The 17800-nt window shown below is 36.3% G+C and overlaps 2 protein-coding genes across 2 annotated transcripts; both read left to right on the top strand.

Moving 5' to 3' along the window:
• The first annotated feature begins 1299 nt into the window (after positions 1-1299).
• LOC140770879 (trans-resveratrol di-O-methyltransferase-like) lies at positions 1300-2864 on the top strand. Its single transcript, XM_073112199.1, has 2 exons — positions 1300-2100; positions 2446-2864. The coding sequence occupies exons 1-2, from the start codon at positions 1309-1311 to the stop codon at positions 2743-2745; spliced, it is 1092 nt and encodes a 363-aa protein (XP_072968300.1). The 5' UTR covers positions 1300-1308; the 3' UTR covers positions 2746-2864.
• A 6695-nt stretch (positions 2865-9559) lies between these two features.
• Positions 9560-11882, top strand: LOC140770358 (trans-resveratrol di-O-methyltransferase-like). The gene is made up of 2 exons (XM_073111511.1): positions 9560-10450; positions 11378-11882. Exons 1-2 carry the CDS (start codon positions 9653-9655, stop codon positions 11666-11668), a joined length of 1089 nt encoding a protein of 362 aa, XP_072967612.1. The 5' UTR covers positions 9560-9652; the 3' UTR covers positions 11669-11882.
• The last annotated feature ends 5918 nt before the right edge of the window (positions 11883-17800 follow it).

Genomic DNA, 17800 nt, shown 5'->3' with positions numbered 1-17800 from the left:
TATAAATAATTAATAAATATATGTGAAAATTAGATTAAAAACTCATATAAACATATCTTTTACTTTATTATTTTCATAATATAATGAAGAAGAAACCGGAATAATCGAGCTTTATTGATGTCAATCGCTGCATTGAAAGCTAACTCCAGTACTCTTCCTCTTGTCTTCGGTGCAATTATTCCAATCCTATAGTGGCCACTCTGATTGGTTGAAGTCCACTATATTAATTAGCCGTATCCTTTTATTATTTTTTGGTCGGATATAAACACTAACGTACAAAAATTAAATGGACAGAGATGTATAATAATTCTCATAAGAGAAAAATATAAATAACAACTTACGTTTTGACTAAATTCTAAATAGAACTCATTTTTAATTTATAAATAGAGCCTCATATTTGTTAGAAAAAGAAAACCACTAAGTGATGCCTCATCTTTTGATAGTCAATCTAACGGAGTATCCAGTTAACTTACTCATAGAATCAAATTAAGCATTTAAAACGATTTAGAAGCAAATCTGAGCATAAATTTTAAGAGTAAGGGCAAAATCTGTAAATTATACAGAGGATTTTATTTGTAATATTGTAAAATTATAGGTGCTACTTGTAATTTCCCTCTTGCCAGCGACTTCATCATACGGAACCCTGTTCACGGTGGCGTAGGGAAAGAATTATTAGGGGGGCTATTTTCTATGAAGAATAAATATAAAAAATAAACATGGGCAACTTTACAAAAAATATTTTATAATTTTATTGTTTAAATCTAGTGGTAATAAATAAGAGAATTTGCATAAAAAATACATTTAGTTTTTGTTTTTGCCCCTTAATCTCGTTTTTTTTTTATTTTTTCCGTACAAATTAGCTTCTTTTTTTCCATAATTATATTTACGAATTTTACAGTCAAACATTAGCAACGAAAGGAAGAAAAAAAAATAAATTATGTAAAGATAACTGTGAATTATGTTAAAAGAACTACCAATTATGTAAAATAATTATGAATTAGAGTGAGAGAGATACGTATAATGTATAGTTCAGAAATAGGTAATAAAAAATACAGTGTATAAATCAGAAATAGGTAATAAAAAATAATAAGGTGTTTAATACGAATTTTACTAATAGATAAATTAATCATAAAGCACATAATTCGAGATAATTCTATTTGAAAATCTCAGTAACCTTTAGCATACATTTCACATTTAGAAATAAAAGAGGGAGGGGAAGGGGCCCACTCGCCTGTCTCTCTATATGACTATATAATTAACACCAAACTTACAAAGGAAACTGCAAACTAAGAGTAGTCAATCACTGAGATGGAGCTCATGACTAAAGCCAAGAATTTTGAGAGCCATGATCTCCTCCAAGCTCAGGAGCAGCTATGGAACCACATCTTCCTCTACCTCAAATCCATGTCTCTCAAATGCGCCGTCGAGCTCGGCATTCCTGACGCCATTTACAACCATGGTGGATCCATCGCCCACCCCGAGCTCCTCTCCGCTCTCTCCCTACCACCTTCGAGATCTCCTCACCTACGTCGACTCATGCGCATGTTAACCCACTCAGGCTTCTTCGCCACGCGAAGAAGCCCGGGATCCGGCGACGAGGAGGAGGAGGAGGACGTGTACCTCCTCACACCTCTCTCTTATCTCCTAGTGAACGACAACAATAGCTTGAGCTTATCGCCGTTTGTGCTCGCGATGCTCGACCCTTACTTAGTAGACCCATCGTCCTCCATGAGCTCTTGGTTTAGAAGCTGCGAGCGCACGCCGTTCCAGATGGTGAACGGGTGGGGATTCTGGGACATGGCCGGCCGCGACGGCAAGCTAAATCGGATCTTCAACGACGGGATGGCGTCGGATGGACGGTTCGTGATGGATGTCGTGGTGAAGGAGCATGGCGATGTTTTCCAGGGTGTGACGTCGCTGGTGGACGTAGGCGGAGGAATCGGCGCCGCCGCGAGAGCCATCGCCGAGGCGTTCGAAATTCGGTGCTCTGTGTTGGACCTGCCTCATGTTGTCGGGAATATAGCGGCCGATGGCGTCGTCGAGTTTGTTGCAGGAAATATGTTCGACCGCATCCCTCCCGCCGATGCTGTCCTTCTTAAGGTTGTACGTGTTAATTACCTCACAAGTCACATCATCTCTCCTATTCTTTCCTTTCCTTCTTTTGATAGATAGCCATCAAAATTTAGAAGGTTAATAACGAGCCAACTCAAGCAAACGCAAGCACAACTTTTCTAATGTTTTCCACAGAATATATTTCATGTGCGATCTACGTTCACTTATATATGTCTATTATTTAGTAACAATTCTATGTGTAAATTTACATATATTTGTAATAATACGGTATGCACATATATATTTCAGGTAGCGGTAAATTTGAATTCAAAATATTTGAACGGTTGATCTAAAAGTCTAAATTGTTAGTTTCTTTATGTGGACTAATTACAGTGGATCCTTCATGATTGGGATGACGAGGAGTGCGTAAAGATATTACGGCGGTGCAAGGAGGCAATTCCCACAAGAGAAGCGGGTGGTAAAGTGATCATAATAGACATGGTGGTTGGTTTTGACTTGGAGACAAAGTCTAAAGAGACAGAGCTGTTGTTTGACTTATTGATGATGATGCTGAATGGGAGCCTTGAACGTAATGAGGAAAAATGGGGTAAAATATTTTGGGAGGTAGGATTCAGTGATTACAAGATCATACCGGCTCTTGGAGTTAGGTCAATTATTGAGCTCTATCCTTGATTCATAACTAATCAGTTTGTGGGTCATATATATATATATATATATATAATATTGCTTATAATAGCAGTCTTTATGTATCGTATATATAAGTTAAAAATTTGATGTAATAAAGATCGACGTTTGTGAGAGTTGTGGTGTTCATATCATTGTCTTTGCAATTTTGGTAAGTAACGAGTATGGGTCAAGATTTGGTTTTTTTTTTTGGGCTTCAAAATTTGCGCATGGGTTGAGATTAGGTGCTCTGAGTGTAGAGTCAATGACTCTGCTCCCCCTCCCCCAGCGCTGTCTTTGCAATTTTGGTAAGTAACAAGTATGGGTCAAGATTCATTTTTTTTTGCTTCAAAATTCGCGCATGGGTTGAGATTAGGTGCCCTTGGTGTGGAGTCAACAACTCTGCTCCCCCCTCTCGCGTCCCGTTCCTCATTCCTACTTGTCAAGAATACAAATCCATCTGTGATGTAGCATTTCCTTGCTCTCCCTGTTCCCTCTTCTCCAAGAAACTTAAAGATCATATTATATATCTATTTCCTAGAGATTAGAATAAATCTTTCATAATAAGGAGTATTATGTGGTGATAAAATTGTATTTGCATCCACTAAGTATAACCATAGATGTAGATTGGATATCAAATATATCTATATTTGCTTTCTTAATATATATTGAAAAAATACTTAAACACACGTATGTATCTAAACCTTAGGCAATAATATCATCCTTTTGCTTAAGTAAAAACGAAATAAATATTAAAAAACAAAATCAAAGATGAACACTAAAATTTTAACGTGAAAAAATCCAAATAGAAAAAAACCTTGGATCCAAACTCGGATCAAAACTAATCACTAAAATAGTAACAATTATAAGACTAACTCACAAAATAACCCGTCGATCCCCACGATTTTGTTCCTCTTAGTCTTGCTCTCTAGAACCCACGATTCATCGCTTCTCATGATTGATATCCAACCTCAGTAGCCTTTGAGATTGATTCTTCGTCTAGATGACCTTTAAGATGAAATTTTAATGCGTTGTAAAAATGACGGACCTTGTTGGTAGAAGAAACGATGTAGCCTCAAGAACTCTCTTTTAATTGCCTTCACCAACCACCCTAGAGTTAGGATATCACAATGTTTATATATGTAACTAAGATAGAGTCAAATCTAAGTCATATCAGAACTCACGAAAGTCCAAAATTTGTATATTATGCAGGTGCGTTCGAACGCGGCCTGAGTGCGTTCGAATAGGCTGACTTGCTCTCAAATGCGTTCGAACGGGCCAAAGTGCGTTCGAACACGATGACTTGATTTTCATTGGTTGAGTTCGAACGCGCAACTACACTCCTTTATATGTGTGAACGTGATGTGAACGTATGCATAATACGTTTCGAATGACCCTTGACTGCGTTTGAACGACGAAAAAATATTCTCTATATATAAGAATGCTTGTACATGTGTTCGAATGGCTCGAAGTCGTTCGAACGGCTTGAATGCGTTTTCTCGAGAACGCGTTCGAACGCAAAAATATTTTTCCTTTAATCTTGCAATTCTTCAATCTAAATGCTTTCAAAACTTTGCATAATTGCTCGTGTACATGTATAAAAATATTTAGAATATTTTGTACATAATTACCAACACGAAAAACTTAATATATATATATATAAAAGAACTAATATGAAACATTTGAGAAAAAGTCTCATAGTACCAAGAAAATGTACAAAAATTTCTACTTTGATGACGTAAGGTGACAAATGCATTCTGAACTGGTTTCACGGATATGAAAAACATGTTGATTGAAGCAAACATGACGGGTCGCAGCAGAATCAACTATCCAATATCTTGAAGAATGAAAAATAGGATTGATGGAAAATTGGAAATGGACAATCAAGCACCTGTAGCTTGAGAATGAGGTATTAACATCTGCACCACCCTTGAATCAGAAAGATGGTTATTATATCTACTATTATATCTATCTACTATGTACTACGAAAGAGGTGACTTTTTTTGCATCTCAAAATAAATAATTTGTATTGAATAAAACTGGTATCTCATATAGTGATTTTTCTAATTATATATACACCTTCCTTGGACTAAAAGTCAACTAATATGATGAATAAGTTCGTAACTCACCTACTCACATATATTATTTATTATGCAGGTCCAGAACTCCAGAAACCATGCGATCCACTTGGCCGAAAAAGTCCTCCCTATATTAATTTCTTAGTTTCAACTATTTTAAGGATCACTAGAGACAATTTTGCCGTGGCTTTCCTTGTGTTTTCTTCTAAACAATTTCGTTGTGGTAAAAGATTTGTAATTCCCTAGTACTAGTTTTGCCTAAACTTTCGGTAGAGTCAAAATCAAGCATATTACATAATTCATACCGGACTGAGTTGCCTTGAATCAAAATAAAAGATCGAGAGTCTCTTCTACTTGACCCACTGCTTAGTCGGTAGATTGATAATATTTCTGAAAAACATAAATAAAAATTCTAATTTTGAAAAAAAAAAAGTGAGAAAGATAAAACACTCTAAAATAATATTCCTAATTGGCTAAGAACATACGCTCTTACACATGATGCTCATTAGCTCCTCAGAATTAGACTCGAGACAGAGTCTACAGCCCGATCTAACAAGTCTCGAGCCTAAGCAGATAGCTGACACCTCTGTTAGTAAAGCAGGCGCACCAAGAAGAGGTTCTCATGTAGCTGTAATGAGAATGTCATTCTCAAAGCGGAGAATAGTTGCTACCCCGCCCTAGCACTCTCCCAAGACGAAAGATGTACAAGTGTTCAGTTTGACCTATTTAAGTGGATTATCTACGATCGTGGGCGCATGAATTTTTTCTGCAGTGTAGTTACTTGCTAGCTTTCAGGAGAGCTAATGGTATGTTACTAAGTACCCTGATTGTCAAAAAAATAGGATAATCCTCTTTTTACCCTATAAACTATTACTCATTTTCACAATGATCCCATAAATTTTTTTAATACACAATGACCCTGTGAACTATTAAAAATACCTCATTTGAAGCATTCTGATAAGATTCTATTATATATTTTCACTTATAAGTTGTCATGTGATGGTCACATAACGATAGTGTGATGAGAATATCCTCATATGCATGTGCAAGTCATATGCTAACTCGTGAGAGCTTATATGAGAGATGAAAATAGTTTTAGATTGTCACATAAAACTCTTTCCACTTCTACGATAGAAGTTGATCCAAATCTCAATCCCCACCATCTTCTTCAAATTTCTATTGCATCCCACCATTCTACAATCTTTCTAACCTCCCACCTCCATTTAAAACCTTTTCTTTCATTCCTCAAGCAGTAGCACCATTATTCAATGACTTGTGAGCACCAACATTTCATCCAAAAGCCAATTTCAATTGTAAGATAAAATCTTTAGCAATTCCAAGTAGCCACAAATTGGGTTCTTTGAAATCACCACCTAAGATTTGTCTCAAGAGAGAGATAGCCAACAATTCGATGCCAGCATAGAGGATTGGACTAATTTGGAGTAGACCCAAATGGGCCGAGCTCTAGGGATCTCCAAGAGCTTAGAGTAGAACTCGCTGCATAGCTTGACGAGGGTGGCGGTGAAGATACCGTAGCCATCAGTGATAATAGCATGCAGGTGAGCGGGATGGGTTAGAGATGGAAGAAGGCTTCTTTGAGGCTGAGCTCGATTGGGTTCTAGGCGTCATGGGGGTTGAGGTGGAGGAGATTTGGCGGATTCAACGAGTTCTACTCCAAGCTCGGCCATGGGAGGGAGGAGGTAGTTCGCATTATCCTCCATCTCGTACCCTAAGGGAGCCTGGCCATGGGAGAGATACTGGGCAAGAGCAACTCTGACTGCCTCCTCCATTCATGGATGAGCTCGGATTCGAATTCGGCGAAGTTGGGGCAGATCCATTACTACTGGAGGTTGAGGAGGAAAAGGATCCATTGTTGTTGGAGTAGATCTATTATTTCTGTAGGAAGCAGAAGAAGAAGAGTTGGGGGTAATAAATTAAGAATTTTACTAACCAACTCTAGTAGAGTTTGTGGGTACCTTGTTCATGACCAAAGAGGTTATAGGTTCAACTGTAACCCCAAATAATATTGTGGAAAAATTATTTAGCGGTTGGTGGTTTGGTGGCTCAACTCAATTCGGTTGATAGCTCAGTAGTGTGATTAGTTTGGAAGAACAACTTGACAACGCAAAGACTTGGAGTAGATCTCAGTGGCGTTTGATTCGAAGCAATTGTTCGGCGATACATATGGCTTAAAGCCTAGACTAGACAGCTAAAAGCTCGGTGGAGCCTAAGTGCCTTTGTATCTAAAGAGAGTTGGCCATTTGTTCAGCCTATATCTAGCCTTCGGGCTCATTAATTTACAACTCCATCCTAAAGCATTAATATCGATATATATGGATTGCAGTGTAACCTTCACTACCAAGGTGACGAAGAGTGCATAAAGATACTACGACGGTGCAAGGACGATTCCTACCAATAAAGCAAGTAGTAAAGTGATCCTAATAGACAAGGTGATCGGTTTTGACTCAGACTCAAATATAGCAGTTGTTTTACTTGATGGTGGTGGTGGTAACTTGGAGCCTTGAAAGTGTGAGAAAGAGTGGCGAAAAAAATACTCATGGAAACAAGATCTAGAGATTAAAAGTTCATGCTCATTCTTAGACCTACGTTAATTATCGAGCTTTATCCCTAATAATTGCTTAGTTTTGGTGGGTTCGATATTCTTCTTTTATTTCTATAACTGTAAGCCTTGTTTGATTTGAGGCTAAGTTTTAAACTTAATTAATTGGTGTCATTTTTTAGTTTTAATTTTTTAAAAAATAAACTTAATTAAATATAAAAAAAGAAGTTATTGAACCAAGTTACGAGTCGTATCACTGCCTAAAGATTCAATAAATCTGCTGCATTAAAGAATATTGATGTGATCACAGTTGTGACTGTTGAGAGGTATCCATATGATGATAGCAATAGGGTGAAAATTATAGATTGGATATCGAATATATTCGTATTCGCTTTCTGAATATATAAAAGAATTTATAATATAATTATTAAAGTCTATAGATAATTAATAAACATATGTGAAAATTAGATTAAAAACTCATATAAACATATCTTTTACTTTATTATTTTCATAATGTAATGAAGAAGAAAGCGCAAGAATCGAGCTTTATTGATGTCAATCGCGTGCTGCATTGGAAGCTTGCTCCAGTACTCTTCCTCTTGTCTTCAGTGCAATTAAGCATGTCTTGACGCTACCATTCGATTATTATTATTTTTTGGTCGGATATAAACACTAACCTACAAAAATTAGATGTATAATAATTCTTATAAGAGAAAAATATAAATAACAACTTACGTTTCGACTAAATTCTAAACAGAACTCATTTTTAATTTATAAATAGAGCCTCATATTTGTTAGAAAAAGAAAACCAGTAAGTGATACCTCATCTTTTGATGGTCAATCTAACGGAGTATCCAGTTAACTTACTCATAGAATCAAATTAAGCATTTAAAACGATTTAGAAGCAAATCTGAGCATAAATTTTTAGAGTAAGGGTAAAATCTGTAAATTATAAAAGCAGAGGATTTTATTTGTAATATTGTAAAAATATAGGTGCTACTTGTAATCTCCCTCTTGCCAGCCACTTCATCGTACGGAACCCTGTCCATGATGGCGTAGGAAAAGAATTATTAGGGGGGGGGGGGCTAATTTATCTACTATCTGACGAATTTTCTATGAAGAATAAATATAAAAAAATAAACATGGCAACTTTAGGAAAACTATTTTATAATTTTATTATTTAAATCTAGTGGTAATAAATAAGAGAATTTGCATAAAAAATACAGTTAGTTTTTGTTTTTGCCCCTTAATCTCGTTTTTTTATTTTCCCATACAAATTAGCTTTTCCTTCCATAATTATATTTACAAATTTCAAAGGAAGAAAAAAAAAATAAATTATGTAAAATTAATTGTGAATTATGTTAAAAGAACTAAGAATTATGTAAAATAATTGTCTATTATAGTAAAAAAAAAACGAGGAGAATAAGGAGTGAGAGAGATACTACTCCATTTAAATTTTTGAAGGCACTTTTCATAATCACTATTACCTCCCATAATACCTAAATATTTCTCAAAAATAATAGTTAAGAGATTAGAAAGATGAATACTCTTAACTCGGAGACAAATAAATAATTCTAAAAATTTGATAATTGATTCATATCTTCTGAAGTCCGATAATCTATAGATGATTTCTAATTATATAATATAGTTTTATTATGTAATTTATTGTTATTGAACATTTGTATTTTTATGAGTTTTGTAGTTTTCTTACTTAATTCTAATTATTGGTATGATTCAAATTGTTCTCTCTTGCTGTAAGATTTTCAGCGACGAAGAAGATGTAATTTATTGTCCTAAGATTTTGAGTGATGAAGAAGATGTAATCTAATCGTAGATATTTTAGAAAAGAATAGTTTATAGTGGATGAAATACTCTATTTTTATTACATCTTATCAAATGATTTTAGTTTTAACCTAACCTAGAGATATTTTTTTTCAAGTAAAATGTATAGTTGAAACCACAAATATTGAAAATACAGTGTATAAATAAGAAATAGTTGAAAAAAATAATAAGGTGTTTAATGCGAATTTTACTGATAGATAGATTAATCATAAAGCACATTGTTCGAGATAATTCTATTTAAAAATCTCACTAACCGTAAGAATAGAAAAGCTTACATGATTAGACACTGACCTTTAGCATACATTTCACAGTTAGAAATAAAAGAGGGAGGAGGGGAAGGGGCCCACTCGCCTGTCTCTCTATATGACTGTATGTCTATATAATTAACACCAAACTTACAAAGGAAACCGCAAGCTAAGAATAGTCAATCACTGAGATGGAGCTCATGACTAAAGCCAAGAATTTTGAGAGCCATGATCTCCTCCAAGCTCAGGAGCAGCTATGGAACCACATCTTCCTCTACCTCAAATCCATGTCTCTCAAATGCGCCGTCGAGCTCGGCATTCCTGACGCCATTCACAACCATGGTGGATCCATCGCCCACCCCGAGCTCCTCGCCGCTCTCTCGCTTCCACCCTCGAGATCTCCTCACCTACGTCGACTCATGCGCATGTTAACCCACTCAGGCTTCTTCGCCACGCGAAGAAGCCGGGGATCCGGCGACGCTGAGAAGGAGGAGGAGGAGGACGTGTACCTCCTCACACCTCTCTCTTATCTCCTAGTGAACGACAACAATAACTCGAGCTTATCGCCGTTTGTGCTCGCAGTGCTCGACCCTTACATAGTAGACCCATCGTACTCCATGAGCTCTTGGTTTAGAAGCTGCGAGCGCACGCCGTTCCAGATGGTGAACGGGTGGGGATTCTGGGACATGGCCGGCCGCGACGGCAAGCTAAATCGGATCTTCAACGACGCGATGGCGTCGGATGGACGGTTCGTGATGGATGTCGTGGTGAAGGAGCATGGCGATGTTTTCCAGGGTGTGACGTCGCTGGTGGACGTCGGCGGAGGAATCGGCGCCGCCACGAGAGCCATCGCCGAGGCGTTCGAAATTCGGTGCTCTGTGTTGGACCTGCCTCATGTTGTCGGGAATATAGCGGCCGATGGCGTCGTCGAGTTTGTTGCAGGAAATATGTTCGACCGCATCCCTCCCGCCGATGCTGTCTTTCTTAAGGTCGTACGTGTTAATTACCTCACAAGTCGCATCATCTCTTCTATTCTTTCCCTTCTTTTGATAGATAGCTAGGGTGATAACCGGTCCGAGTAACTCCGACCCGACCCGCTATCCGATCTGACTAGGATCGAATTCGGATAAAAAATTTCTATCCGATTCGGATTCGGAAACGGAAACGGATATAAATTTTTAAAAAAAATTCGGATACGGATTCGGAAACGGATAGAATTTTTGAAAAAAATTAGGATACGGATTCGGATACGGGTCGGATATATTTTTCGGATTCGGATACGGATATCGGATATCCGTTTACCCGCATATTTTTTTAAATGATTTATTGTTTTTAGTTTGCTTATTTAAATACTAAATACTAATATTATTACTAATAATACGTTATATATTATTTATAGAGATTAATTTCTCTAATTTTTATATATTTGATATACAAAAAAATTATTTGTTATAAAACTCTTAATAATTTTGTGTTAATTATATTTAAATAAAATATTATAATTATTTTAAATTCAATCAATATCCGTTTAAGATCCGATCTTTTATCCGAAAATTATCCGTATTCGTTTAGTTAGGATATGGTTTTAAATTTTGCTATCCGTCCAATATCCATATCCGATCCGTTTTCACCCCTATAGATAGCAATCATAATTTAGAAAGTTAAAAGGAACCAACTCAAGCTGACACCTAGCACAACTTTTCTAAAGTTTCCGGATTGTATTTTTCATGTGCAATCTACGTTCATTTATATATGTCAATTATTTAGTAACAATTATATGTATAAGTTTACATATATTTGTAATAATACGGTATGCACATACATATTTCAGGGTAGCAATTAATTTGAATGCAAAATCTTTGAATTGTTGATCTAAAAGTCTAAACCGTTTACTTTCGTATGTGTACTAATTGCAGTGGATCCTTCATGATTGGGATGACGAGAAGTGTGTAAAGATACTACGGCGGTGCAAAGAGGCAATTCCCGCAAGAGAAGCCGGTGGTAAAGTGATCGTAATAGACATGGTGGTTGATTTAGAGAAGCCTAACGAGGTTGAGCTGTTGTTTGATTTATTGATGATGATGATATGTGGAAGCTTTGAACGTAACGAGAAAGAGTGGCGTAAAATAATTTGGGAGGCAGGATTCAGTGATTATAAGATCATTCCAGTTCTTGGAGTTAGGTCAATTATCGAGCTCTATCCTTAATTCATAACTCATAAGTTAGTTGGCCATATATATATATATATATATATATAGTACTGCTCATAGTAATGGTCTCTATATCTCGTATATATAAATTAAAAGTTTGATGTAATAAAGATCGAAGCTATATATATATAGTATTGCTTGTAGTAGCAGTATTTATATATCGTATATATAAGTTAAAAGTTTGATGTAATAAAGATCGAGGTTTGTGAGAGTTGTGGTGTTCTATCATTGTCTTTGCAATTTTAGTAAATAACGAGTATAGGTATAGATTCATTTTTTTTCAAATTTGTGTGGCTTCGAGTTTCGCGGATAGGGTTGATATTAGGTGCCCTAGGTGTGGAGTCAACTACTTTGCGTCCCCTTCGCGTCCGTGACGCGACATCTCCTTCCTCCCCCTCTTCCCTCTTCTCCAAGAAACTTAAAGATCATATTATATATCTATTTTCTAGATATTAGAATAAATCTTTCATAATAAGCAGTATTGATGTGGTCATAAAATTGTATTCGCATCCACTAAGTATAACCACAGATGTAGATCGGATATCAAATATATCCATATTCGCTTTCTGAATATATATATATATATATATATAAATAAATAAAAGAACTGATATGAACCAGTTGAGAAGAAAGCCTCATAGTACCAAGAAATTGTACAGAAATTCTAGTTTGATGACGTAAGATGACAAATGCATTCTGGACTGGTTTCACGGATATGAAAAGCATGTTGATTGAAGCAAATATGACTGGTCGCAGCAGAATCAACTATCCAATATCTTGAAGAATGAAAAATAGGATTGATGGAAAATTGGAAATGGACAAACAAGCACCTGTAGCTTGTTTATGTTCCTTTTGGGAAACTAGAACAAAGACTTCGTTAATTAGAGGAATTTGATCCATAAGTAGCAGCTGGCCTCTAACTTGAGCAAAATTATCGTTCAAACCTATCAAGAAAGGCATGACATGATTTATATGATAGTGATCTGCAAGCTTTTTATTTCCATCACAAGAACACTTTCCACAAGAACAAACTGGCCTATAATTGCTAAGTTCTTCCCATATTATTTTGAGCTTAGTAAAGTGGGCATTAACAGATAATTGTCCGCGAGTGTGATTCATTAACTTTCTTCTAAGTTGGAAATATGTGGTCCATCTTTTTGCTGAAATGGTTCCATAAGATCGGTCCAAATTTCATTAGCAGGTTGGAAAAGAATCATTGAAGTTGATATCTCTTTGGATACAGAATTAAGAATCCAAAATACAACAATATTGTTATTATGGATCCATGAATTATGAAGAGGATCATTACCTATCGGCTGAGGAATAGATCCATCTAAGAATCCTAGCTTGGTTTTCACAGACTGAGCAATCACCATAGCTCGAACTAGAAAAGCAAGCAGAGAATATGAGACAATCGATCGAACAATTAAAGAAGAAGAAGATCACAAAGGGATGCACACTAGTGCTCTGATATCATATTGAGCCACTTATTAAAAAAAAAAATCATATTGAGCCAGAGAGAATTGATCAAAATGATGAAGAAGCTTCATTCAATTAATTTAGTTATTACAAGGCTGATCCAAGTCTATGTATAGAAAGCTAAACTAACAAATAACTAATAGACTAATCAATTAAAGCATGACAACTGTAGAAAGGCAATAACAAACTAACCCATTCCTAATATGAAGCGTGATATCCGTACAAAGATAATAACAAACAAACAAACAAACTCCTAATAGTAGCAATTATGATATTTTAAAGAATGTAATGGTAATTCTTAAGGCCACGTTTGGTTTAAGACTAAGCTCCGAACTCGATTAGTTAGTTTCAATTTTTAGTCTTTATTTTTTTAAGAGTATAGACTTAATTAAATAAAAAAATATATAAATATGTTTAATTATTGAACCAATTTAATAGTTTTCGAACTAATTTAGATGGAGTTTTAAACTCAAAATAAATAAGACCTAATATTTAAAGAATGTAGTGGTTATATTGGTATAAAGTTTAAAAATCTCAAACTACATTTTGTTTGCCTCTTATTTGTGTGGTTAGTGATAGAGAATCTTTTCTTACGTTCAAAGTGATCAGAAAGATATTACACTTTAATTTCTTCTTGATATCTGATTGGATGCAAAATTGATGGGTTCTCATGCAAGACTAATGGATGAATGCTTGCCTAATTAACTGTATACATTGAGAATAAAAGTTAATTTGTTGGACGATAAGTATACATATTAGATTATCTATGTTTTTACTAGAGCCATTGACTCTGTGGGAGCATGTCGCCCACATGATCAATAATATCAATGATCAATAAAACGTACCCACATGCTCAATAATTTCAACTATACCTTTTCTATTTTTTCTTTTTTGATTTGATCTTTGTTCGATTCGTTTTATTTTATTTATAGAAAAAGAGCTGTTTTATTCAACTAGACTATTCAAATTAAGAATATTGCCAGATCCAAGGGAACGGGACATTTGTAAAACTGTCCTAATTTATTGCAGAAAATATGTTTGACTGTATCAAAACCACATCCCTCTCCCGAACGCTATCCTTCTTAAGGTTGTACGTGGTGCGAATTGGTTCGCTAAGCATGATTGGCTCTTAGAGCTTAAGGATATTATTTTTTTGTGATAAAAAATAATAATTTCACAAGTCACATCATCTATTATATGTTTTCTTGCTTTTTTTATAGATCGTAATCGTAAGTACTATTCCTTATTTTAAATATATTTTTAATACTTTTATTTTTTAGAAAAAGAGCTGCTGTATTCAACTAGATATTTCTACTACCTGACATGGTAGAATTTTCAAATTATTTGGGGAATGAGACATTTTTTAACGTTTCCTTTTCTTTTTAAAATATCAGTTGGATTTAACTGGCCTAACACCCAAGGGGGGTTGAGAGCTTCAAAGTTTAGGCAATTACAAAAATCAGGGTGAATGGGTTCATCCGAACCCAACAAGACAGTTTGACATCTAGGTCTTACCTCGTTTGGCCGCCCAATTAGCCGCACGGTTGCCTTTTCTAAATACATAGATAAGACGATAGTTTGGAAAAGAGTTGAGTAAGGATTTATACTCAGCAACTAGAATTCAAATTTTCCACCGGCAGCCGAGCTCCGCCTTCATGATTTGCACCAACTCTAGTGAGTCTGTCTCTACCTCCACCGAGCCTTGCCCCCTTACCAAGGCCAACTCGAGCCGTAGGGCCCCGCTTTCGGCTAGTAGCACCGAGTCTCCTGGCGAGAGCTCCCAGGCGACTTTCAGGAGAGCGCCTTTTGCTGACCTGAGCATGGCTCCAGCTCTCGCTTAGTAGTCGCCCGGCGAGAAGGCACTATCCAAGTTCACCTTGATCCAACCTGGGGCCGAGGCCAACCATCTACATTCCTTCGTTGGCCTAGCCATCTTGATCTTCAACCAAGTTGGCTTGGCATAGTCCCGTGCGAGTTGCACCGCTTTACGCACTACTGTTCTCGACTGATCGTTGTCACCCCGGAAGACCTGAGCATTTCGTTGTAAATAAGTGAGTGCAGCTGATACGATTCGGACTTCACCGACGTCGTCTCGAGCATGGATTCACTTTAGGAGTGTTTTTATTTCATGTTTTAGTGTTTAATTTTCATGTTTTAGTCTCTTCTCCCCTTCTTCCAATCTATCCAACACTTGTCCTAACCCTTCCATCATCCATAACCCTTCCACCACCACCTTTTCACCGGTGCCACCCCATTAACGCCGATCCTCCACCAATCACCATTATCTAGGATTTCGTGCCTCCATCCACGGATCCAAAACAGACCATCTTGATGTTCATCCACTAAACGAATGATATCTTGAGATCCCCAACTCCGATTCCCTGAAACTTGATTTGTTGGAAAGCTCTTTTCCGGGGCTACAACATATCAAAATTTCACGTCGATCCGACATCGGAATATTTCGGGATCTTATTTCAAATTTTCATGCCAGATCTAGTCCAGATCAAGAAATTGGAAGAGATCGAACCTTAGCCTAAGGGGAGATCGTATCAATTTCGTATCAGAGCTCCATAGCCCGAGGCGTGATCGTATCAGCAGCATGCTAATGCCAAGGAGTCAAATATGTAAATAATTTGTCAAGTCCAAACAATGTTGGACCTTGACCCCAGTCACAACTGCACTGTCGTCATGAACAACCAAAGGTGCATATGCCATTCTGTTAGTACACCGTGCAAACATCTGGGTCTTTTTTCTTGGTCTACTAACTGCAATTGATTTTCCTTTCTGCAAAGTTTTTTGAGTTGAGGTCTCCACCTTATGAAAACTTGAGTCTTCAACATCTGAATTCCTTGCTTTGGTAGACTTTGGCGGAGCACTAATGATTTCATTCTTCACCTGCTGCGAAAAGACTTTGCTTATGTTATTCTGCAAATGCTTCTGATTTAAATTTGGGCTTTGTGATTCATGACCATGTCTGCCTATCACAGTCTTGCCTTGCAAAAAAATATAAATTAATTTTTCTAAAGTCTCTTATCACAACTTGAATTCCCAATGTAGTTTTCAAAATTCCATCTTTCATTGTGATGGTGAAGCCTTTGGATTCCAATGCGCTCAATGAGATGAGATTGTTCTTCAAATGAGGGACATATCGTATCCCCGTCAACTCTCTCACTGATCCATCATGCAACTGCAAATGAACTATACAAATTCCTTCAATTTTATAGGTATTATCATTACCCATAAAAGCCATGCCATTGCTCAGTTATTCAAAAGTGCAAAACTAATCTCGATGAGGACACATATGATAAGTGCAACCCAAATCCAAAATCCACTCATCTGTATGACATGGTACAAATGAACTACTAATTGTAATATCCAAATCCAAATTATCAAACTCATCTTCAAGTTCAGCCACATTTATTTTTCCCTTCTACTGATCCTTGCCATTCAAACCCAGACAATCCTTTTTTCCAATACCCTTTGTTGTGACAATATGAACATCCATCTCTAGTAGGAATGTCTCTACTGGATGATCTACCCCGCTTGCTAAACTTTCTAGTTTTTGATCTACCACCCACTGTCAATACTTCAGATGGATAGTCTGTATGAACCTGCTTATCCATCTTGCGATATTAATTATTTATCAATGCATTTGCAATATCATCATAACAAATATATTCTTTTTCATACAGTAAGATAGTAGTCAAATGATCATATACATCGGACAATGAATTCAATAACACCAAGGCTTTGTCTTCATCCAAAATTTTCACATCCAAATTTTGCAAATCCGCAAGTAATTTGTTGAAGGCATTCAAATACTCGTCCATAGGTGTTCCAACTTTATACTGAAATCGGAAAAACTTCTTCAAATAGAGCTTATTCTCAGTGCTCTTAGTCATAAACTTGTCCTCCAATATCTTCTACAAGCTCTTCGTCGAGGTCTCATTTATTACAAAGTACTTTTGATCCTTTGCTAGACGAAGCCGAATGGAGCTGCAAATTTGCTGGTTCATTTTCTCCCAATCTCTCTCGGATATATCTTCGGGCTTCTCCTCCAAGGTGATACCCAATTCTTGTTGGAACAAGATGTCCATCAATTCACATTGCCACATTCCAAAATTATTGGTGCTATTATATTTCTCTACTTCAAATTTTGCATTTGAAATAAGTTTCCCTGATTTGGATGATCCCAACATATTTGCAAATCAATGCTATCCCCAAATTCAAAGCCTAGGTTTAAAACCTTGAAGCTCTGATACCAATTTGTTGTGCCAAATGTCCAAATTGGTGAGGGAAGCAGAAGCAAAACTATTCACCCTCAAATAAATCTAAATGGAATAGCAGTAATTTGGGGCAAACTAAATATTAGCAAAGCTAATATCAATTTGAGAACTCAAAATACAAGATGCTAGTTGTAGAAAACTTCAAATACCCAAGGTAATAATGAATATGAACACCAAATAGATATAAACCATAAAGAGAAAAAAGGGAGAGATAAGGTTTACGTGGTTCGGTGATGAGCCTATGTCCTCTGGCAGAATAATCTTCAATTCACTATACAAATCACCAAATACAAAGAGTTTACAACTCTAATCCCACTCTAAACAATGGTCGTTTTCCCCTACAAGTTTTTCTCTCTTGCAAAAT

This window comes from Typha angustifolia, chromosome 11 (assembly GCF_048772165.1).
Source record: "Typha angustifolia cultivar Huaian chromosome 11, ASM4877216v1, whole genome shotgun sequence".
In the NCBI taxonomy this organism is placed as follows: Eukaryota; Viridiplantae; Streptophyta; class Magnoliopsida; order Poales; family Typhaceae; genus Typha; species Typha angustifolia.
The sequence above is the reverse complement of the archived record's forward strand: the minus strand, read 5'-3'. Positions and strand labels throughout refer to the sequence as shown.